Here is an 8,919-nt window from a genome sequence, read left to right as displayed (position 1 = left end):
GATACTGGATATGGTTTGTTGATTTGAACTGGGTAGGGTTGTGGCACGGATACATGCACTGGACGGGGTACATCAACTGGCACTGGTGTCTTGACTGGAACTCCTACAGTGCGAGTGATTGGTACTGGGTAAGGCTGAGGAACCGGAACGGCAACTCCTTGGTTAAGGGTGGTGTGCACTCTAGAGCTTGATCCTAAGTTGACAACTTGTCCGGTAGTCTGAGCACCAGAGAAGCCAAGACCAGAACCAGATCCGAAAGAAACAGGTCCTACACTTGCACCGCCAAAATCTCCAGCGCTGAAACCTCCATGACCAAAACTGCTGCTGCCTGAAGAAGTATAGGCACCTAATCCATGAGACGACAATCCACCTGCATAGGCAGATTCTCCTGAGGCGTAAGAACCACCATAACCACCATAACTAGCAGCGGGTGCATCTAAAATTCCACGTTTCACATTTACATCGCCGCAACTAGCTAAAGCTAATGCGGATATAAAAACCTAGAAGATAAACAATATTCAATTTTAGTTTTAATATCACAACAGCAAACGATTTGTTTTGACACACACTTAATTATTTAAATGAATTATTCACTTTTATCACTTACCACAAATGTCTTCATTCTTAAGACTGATAAGTTATTAACGGATACAGATGGTCGAATGATACCTTCTGCTAAATCTAACAAGCTTTATATACAACACCAAAATCATTTCTCCGTTTTTGGGATCGTGATATCTTTACAGGTTTCTTATTAAACACTTTCACTGGACCCCCGGGCTAGGTGCCGATAGGTTCATTCGACTTTTTTCTCAACATGTTTTGATCTTTATTAGATAATAATCAAAACTGTATCACATAATTTTTTAATAACATTTAAAAATATTAAATTAGCATTCAATTCTAATTTTAAACATTCACTGTATATCAAATCTATTTTAGTGAACTTTAAACGTTCAGTCATGGTGAAAATTTAATAAATTATTAATAAAACTTTGAAGTTAGTAACCACTTAAAAATAGTACAGAAATGATGGACCAGATGCTATAATAAAAAATGCCATGCATAAATAAATTCAAATATTCAAATATTTTGATTTGAATGCAATATTTTTATTTATGATTTAATACAGTACACTACACATGTGCATATTTTTATAGATCAACCCTTAATAACAGAATAATATGAGTAGGATCCTTTGACAATCTGTAATCATAATACACAATTATTTTAAATAGTATGTTGTATTATATAAATATAAATAAATGATTTTTTCATATAAAAGAAAATATATGCATACATTCGTAGATAAGAGAGTGAAGCGCATATACGAATGTGTGTATACTTATGAATATATAAATATAATTTCTTTTAATAAAACTGTAATTTTTATGTTATGGTTTTTCTTACCGTCAACAAAGTCGTGACGGATAAAGTGGTTAGTCCAGCGGCAGTTACAAGCACCGGCTTTGACGCTCTCATCACAACAATTCGAATTTCCCGAGCATGATTTTTAGCACCGAAGCTATTAGATCCTACCCAATTTGAATCATACACAGCATCTTGTATTGATAAGCCCTAATTCGTTGAAAAATGTATTTGATAAAAATTCAAGTGCGAACAAAAAATGAAACTTGTTTGGATTAGTTTTGGGAAGAAGTGCGTTTTATACATCGTCATAAGGTTACTGATAGGACACAAAATCGTTAAAGAAAAATTCAAAAAATAAAAAGTAAATTATAAATAGCAAGAATAGGGCTATATTAAAAATGCTCGTCTTATAACACAATATTTAAATAAAGTCGAACTTGTAAAATAAATCTTTTTTTCATTCTCTTCATAGTCACAAAAGATTATACCTGCAATGTAACTTCATTGCCAGCGATGCACATCGCAGCAATTTGAAGCAATACGTGGCTCAAGAAAAAAGCAAACATGGCAAATTTCACAGTTCCAAAATCACTCTGAAAATCGTATATTAAAATAAAACCCATTTTATTTTTTTAGTAAACTAAAGCCATACCTCCATCAAGTGGAATAAACCGGCACAAACGGTCAACGAACTAACACAAAATTGACTAAATAATGGGATAGAGTACGTAGTTTCAAACGATCTTACACACCTATAAAGAGGATTTAATCTACCGAAATTATTTTAATTAACTATTGAGATAAATTAATATCTTACTGTATAATATCAGCATGATGTTGTATACATTCTTTTAAATATAAATAAATTTCACGATCAATTTCATCACTGCTAATATTGCTTTCTAGCATAGTCCTTAGTTTATTGTATATTATGTTCCTTTTCTCAGATTTAGGTAGATCTTGCAAGGACAAAGTTACATCTGATGAAACTTTTGAACGAAGCATCAATCTACAATATTTATAGAATGAATATATATATATATATATATATATATATATATATATATATATATATGAACAAACTACGAACATTTATATATCATAAGTTTTATATCGACTCTTTCAACCTCAAAATCATCATGAGTAAGGTGACTCCTCTACTGATAATGATATTTAAAACCTACTTTTATTCCTAAACTTCCAGTCGTTATCATTTCAAAACAGATGTAAAAATTATTGTATAGTAATATAAAAAATACAGCTTAAATACGTGAGTATTTTATAATACTGATATAAAATATTTGTGTTTTACGGTGCATTTTTCTCCTCAACAAGAAAATTATGATTAGTAATTTTCGATATATAATTACATAGTATCAAACTTATTATTAAACAAGAAGTAACAGAAATAATTATTCAAGCGATCAATAGTAACTAAACACGACTGAAATAGCAAAATCAAAATACTAAAACTTTTACAAAATGAATACCTTTTCATTGCTATAATGTCCACAGATGCAAAAGACTTGTGAAGAATTTTAAACTGACAACGAATATGCAATAAAAATGCACAAAAAATGCCATCGGTAGCAGCAAGAAAATATCCACCATATACCAAACCAACAACTTGATACACATATTGCAGATTATATTTCCATCCAGGTTCTGGCGTCCACAAACCATAAACCTTCAAAAAATGCAATTGAAATTTGACTGTAATAATAATTTAATACATAAAAAAATTATTACCTCATACGGTAAGTAAGTTGTAACATTAATTGTAGAATTTACTCCTTCAATAAAAACGAATGTATCTGCAACAGAAATCGAGGTACCGCATGTACAAACTCCGCTAACTATTCCGCAAAAAACAAGCATTATAGTAATACTAGTCCTGATCGTCTTTTTAAGAGATTCCTCGTCTTGTCTGTATTTCAACATAACAAATTCTAAAACATCGGCCATGTGTTTCAACGCATCTCTATTCCTTATGAAGAACAACGCTTTTAATAAGCTAATAAGATGATTTACTGTAAACGCCAAATTAGTCATAAGCCTTTCTTTTTCATCAATCAGGTACCACGCTTGAATTATTTCTAAAATAGTGTACCCAAAAACAATCAAAACTTGAACAATAATGTTATACAAAAGACGAAGCGTATTAAATATTCTATATTTAGTATTATTTGGAGATGCAAAATAAAAGTCTAGACCTAGCAGTCTTAATGCCAAAAAATGGCACCAAAAATAATTCTTAACACTTCTCTCGCCAGACATTGTAAATATATTCTACAAACGTTACACATAGCTGATGATCCTTTACAGACGATGATACTTCAATTTATACAACTGCCATTATTTAATTTTGAATTGTCATGCCATTTATTTTAAATATAGGATATACAGCTAATACTTCGAAATTGCATATAATTGCAATGATAACCACATTATCGGATATTGATACAAATACTACTATAAGAAAGGTCTTAATATTAAATGGTTTTTTGGCTATTGCAAATAATGAAATAATTGCAAATTAATTCATCGGGTTAAAAATATTTTTCCATAAACTATAAGTTTTTTTATTCACATTATTTAGTAAGTTCAAACTATTTATTCATATTTGAACATTGATGTATTATACATACAAAAAAATGTAAGCAACTTTATGAATTTTTAAAAGATATAATAAAGTTTTTTATTCGCATTTTTCAACAGCAATTAGTTTTGTGATCTGTTGTTCAGTAATTTTATTATTTAGGCAAATTTTTAGAAAACAGACCAACGACTGACCTATCTGCATTTGGTAAGTTTTTATCATTACAATATTGTTAACACTTTCCATATGCTTTTGGTTTCAACGCGGCAATGCCCCAAAAGACAATTTTTGATAGAAAATAGCTTTTGACCTATATTTCCATAAACACAAAACCTTCTAAGCCCAACTATGAATTTAAATAGAGTACTTCGTAGTTCATAATATCATTTAAAATGATTCATATTACAATGATAAATCACAAAACAGAGATATGGCGTAAAATAGTCATATGATTTCTATTTCAACTTTTTCTAATCAATATACCAATAAATGAGATGATATTAACATATTTTAAATATAACATTGATTTATGATAATGTCGCTACACATATACTTAGCACGGTTATTCAAGAACATAATGAAGTTATATAATAATACCAATGCATCTATTAATTAGCGCCTTATTACGTTGTAATACGAGTAAGATCCTTTTGCAATCTGAAAATGGAAATTACTATATTAATTTTAATGATTACATTTATGAAACTAGCTGTTTCACTACGCTTTTATTTTTATTGTAATGAGTAATGAGTGACAATAAGTACTGACCGCAACAAATGTTGGTATAGATAAAGTAGTAAATTTTGCAACTGTCACAAAAACAGGTCTGCAGGCTCTCATCATTACCATTCGCATATCCAAGGCATACCGATCTGCTCCTAGACCTTTAGAACCAACCCAATTTGAGTTATAAACAGCCCCGTGAATTGCGAGACCCTAATAATAAGTTTTGAATAATTATCAAAAAATACGTTTTTGTAGGACTAGTGATTTGTACAAATTTATACACAGCTTGTAATGCTTGACATAGTCATTTTTGTAAGTTTAAAAAATTCACAGACCTTTAGGGTAACTTCATTGCCAACTAAACAAATCACGGCAATTTGAAGCGTCATATGGCTGAAGAAGAATAACGACATTACAAATTTGATGCTACCAAATTCGCTCTGAAAATAGTTGATTTTTATTCTCAATTGCTTCTTACATTTATCAGATAAAATTATTATATTTATATGCTGTACCTGTGCTAATTGTACTAAAGCTGCACATAAAGAAAACGAACTAACACATAATTGTCCAAAAAGAGGTAACGAGTAAACAGACTCGAAAGTCCTAACACATCTATTAATAACTTTTAATTAAATTTTAACAAAATATTTATTCTAAGACTAAAATTCTAATATTTAATTATGACTTACTTTATAATATCAGAATGATGTTGTATGCATTCTCTAAAATAAATATAGATTTCTAATTCGATTTGATTATTATCATAATAATTTAATAACTCGGTTTTGAGCTGTTTTTCTGCTATTTTTCGCTCTCCTGCTTCAGGTAAATCTTGTAAAGACAAATTTTGGAAGGTATCTTTATGTAGTCGATATAACATTCTAAAATATATCATATCAATTAATGTCATTTTAATGAACTGATTAATATATATATATATACACCTGTCTGTTTTTACACGGTAGATTGGTTCCAGGAGAAGCGGTGTAAAAAAAAACCGTGTAAAAAAGACATTGATCTTATACAAAAATGGGTGATTTGTTCCTAATCTCTAAAACCTATTAAAATTAGTGAAAAACAAGAATTTTTAAGAACAAGAATTCATGTTTATTTTATTAAATCAAATATATAATGCTTAGTGCTATTCACATTTGCTTTGACCAGTAAAAATTGTTTGTACGCGCTAAAGGGGAATTCACTTAAATCTTTAAGCTAGGTGTTCGCAAACTATCGATACTATCGATGCTTTCAGACTTTTTCTTTCATAAATACTTTTTTGTGACATGAACATACTTCGCAAAAATTAAATTTGACAAAAAGAATTTAAGTACATAAAATTTCAAATCGTGCTAAATGGAATAAAATCGTGTAAAAAAATTAAAAATATTCAATTTTCAAACCGTGTTATATCAAAACCGTGTACAAAAAGACAGTGTAAAAACAGACTTAGGTGTATATATATATATATATATATATATATATATATTTGAACATTTGAAAATCTATATAATTATTGTATAATTGCTTTGCGTTAACATTTCTGCTATTTCTAGTTCTGCTATTTTCGTAATACAACTCGCGGTTCATCAACATTTTGAAGCATAATTCCAAAATCTAATACTCAAAACAATATCTAGTTAGAACGGTTTAAAAAAATTACCTCTTCATAGCAATTATGTCCACATAAGCAAAAGACTTGCAAAGTATATCAAACTGACAACGCATATGCAGCATAAATGCACAAAATATAGAATCTGTAGCTGATATAAATAAACCTCCATAAACTAATCCAACAAGTTGAAATGTATATGCCAAATTGTATTTCCACCCTGGTACGGGTGTCCACAAACTGTACACCTTATTTATTAAAAAAACATTTATTTGAATAAATAAGATAGAGAAACCAATAGTTGTAACTACACAACTTACCTCATAAGGCAAATACGTAGAAACATTTTTTGTAGCATTTACACCTTCAATAAAAACAAATTGGTCAGCAACCGAATTAAGCGTTCCACAAGTGCATACTGCACTTATAATGCAGAAAAACATAAGCAATATGAAAATACTAATTTTTATTGCTGATTTCAATAATTCGTTATCTTGCCTGTACTTTAACATATCTCGTTCTAACATATCAGCCATATCTTTCAAAGCATTCCGGTTGGTGACAAAAAATATTACTTTCAGCATGCTTACTGTGTGACATAAAGTGAAGCATGCATTTGACATGAAACGTTCTTTTTCGTTTATTAGCAAAGGCATTTGCACCATTTCCAAAATAGTGAAAGCAAAAACAACGACGGATTGTATTGCAAAATTGTATAACAAACGTATAATAATCCACAATCGCTCACTCGCCGTCTTTGGTGATTTAATATAAAAATCGACTCCTAAAATCCTTAGAGCCAAAAAGTGACACCAAAAATAATCTTTTCCTTGCCAATTGTTCATCCTGCACACAAATAAGTAATTAGTGGCTATTCTTCTTCAAGAGTAAAAGTTCTTATTTCACATACTTACATATGACAAACATGCAAACTTCTAGATATAAGCAAAAAATTTTGTTTTAACTTTTGGGTATTTAAGATTATTTTTACGAGTGCGTGAAACATATGTGTGTGTATTTGCATGTAGCATTAACATAAAGTAAAATACAACCCAGTCGCCAAATGTATTACTTAAATATTCTTATAATTACAGGCGCCAAAGTTTAGAACAGATGACTACTCCTACATCGAAATTGATGTATCATTACTTAATTATTAATCAAGGTAATTAGCTGACTGGTCATGATCGCAACGATTCTATATATAATAACCACATTCAAAACAATTTTCATTGCGAGTTCTACTATATATATATATATATATATATATATATATATATATATGATTTAGTAGTTAATTTTGATGTTGAAATATATAAGTGAGTTCTTGAGGGCGATACATCAAACAAAGAAAAGCCAAAGATTTATAAAATAATCTTTATTTCCAAACGTTTCGACATTCAATTTAATGTCATCATCAGTGGATATTACGTTGGTTGGTTACATATAGAGAAGTGTACACAGCACTAGAGATTGGCACTAACATTTATACAACTAACTTGTCAGCACTATGCATTTTTTATATAATTTTTTTGTATGATGTTAACAGAAAAATGATAGTTTTATTGAACAAAAATGTAAGTAGAATTATGTAATTTCTGCCACGACTTCTGTACTTTGCTAGTACCGAGGCATGTATAAAAGCCTTTTTTAGTAACCAACCAACGTAATATCCACTGATGATGACATTAAATTGAATGTCGAAACGTTTGGAAATAAAGATTATTTTATAAATCTTTGGCTTTTCTTTGTTTGATGTATCGTCCTCAAGAACTCACTCATATATATATATATATATATATATATATATATATATATATATATATATTAACGAACAGTGAAATTTCCATCTATATTTTAAAAAATATATGAACATTTATTTCATTCAAAATGAAAAACCATGATATAATTACCATTTATCAATATTTCTGTATTTTACGTATTTTACAATATGCATTATATAAGAACATTCCAATTAAAGGAAAGTAGAAAGGATAGTAGTATATAAATAATTCTATTTTCTTAAAATTATAATTTCATTTTAATTCCATTGTTTATATGTAAATATTTATAAAAATAAAAGAATGTTAAGAAATAGACACTGTGATTAAATATTCAAAACTTATACTTTTAATGCGATCAGTTTTCAGTTTTATGTCTTTTAATATCTCTGCCGCATATCAAAGATAGAAATCTAGATGAGTTATTTGAGAACCAGTTTTCTCTATTTCACTGATTGTATAAACCGCTGCGATTGATAAATTTATTCATCTATATTAACATAAATTTTTTAAGTGAATTTCACTGAAACCATTAGCAACACCCAATGATACAAACGTCACGTGAAAGTAAAGAATGTCCGAACGGTCACCAAAAAGATGGACATTTGGTTCACAGCAGTATGCCCGATTATTACGAATAGATTTCAAACTCATGTTACGAATGTCAGTTTATAATACGTTCTTGTTCTGAGAGCCATTCAATAAAGTGAATCATTGCCTTTAAATTAAAAAGAAATCGATAGCAATACTTAAATATTAGCTGCGTCATTTATTTATTAAATTCATAACATGGCTGTTATAGCAAATATCATTTTTTTCAATATGCTATT

At 29.3% G+C, this 8,919-nt stretch overlaps 1 protein-coding gene across 1 annotated transcript; it reads right to left on the bottom strand.

The window, feature by feature from the left end:
- Window positions 1-4,582: 4,582 nt before the first annotated feature.
- Window positions 4,583-6,973, bottom strand: LOC113373594 (odorant receptor Or1-like). Its single transcript, XM_026613884.1, has 8 exons — window positions 6,807-6,973; window positions 6,629-6,731; window positions 6,360-6,556; window positions 5,389-5,580; window positions 5,212-5,311; window positions 5,032-5,136; window positions 4,739-4,906; window positions 4,583-4,627 (listed from the first exon to the last, which is right to left on the bottom strand). Exons 1-8 carry the CDS (start codon window positions 6,971-6,973, stop codon window positions 4,583-4,585), a joined length of 1,077 nt encoding a protein of 358 aa, XP_026469669.1.
- Window positions 6,974-8,919: the final 1,946 nt, after the last annotated feature.

The sequence above is a fragment of the Ctenocephalides felis genome, unplaced genomic scaffold (assembly GCF_003426905.1).
Source record: "Ctenocephalides felis isolate EL2017-DRISC unplaced genomic scaffold, ASM342690v1 CF-g0.4_SCAFFOLD_01604, whole genome shotgun sequence".
NCBI lineage: Eukaryota > Metazoa > Arthropoda > Insecta > Siphonaptera > Pulicidae > Ctenocephalides > Ctenocephalides felis.
This window is presented reverse-complemented; position numbering and strand designations above follow the sequence as displayed.

What these genes read in the sequence shown, in the direction of transcription:
- LOC113373594 (XM_026613884.1), bottom strand. Translation starts at nt 6,973, where the DNA reads ATGGTGCAAATGCCTTTGCTAATAAACGAAAAAGAACGTTTCATGTCA. An exon ending in CTACGTATTTGCCTTATGAG is followed by an intron (nt 6,557 to 6,628) that starts GTAAGTTGTGTA and finishes TTAATAAATAAG; the next exon opens with GTGTACAGTTTGTGGACACC. An exon ending in CTTTAGTACAATTAGCACAG is followed by an intron (nt 5,137 to 5,211) that starts GTACAGCATATA and finishes AACTATTTTCAG; the next exon opens with AGCGAATTTGGTAGCATCAA.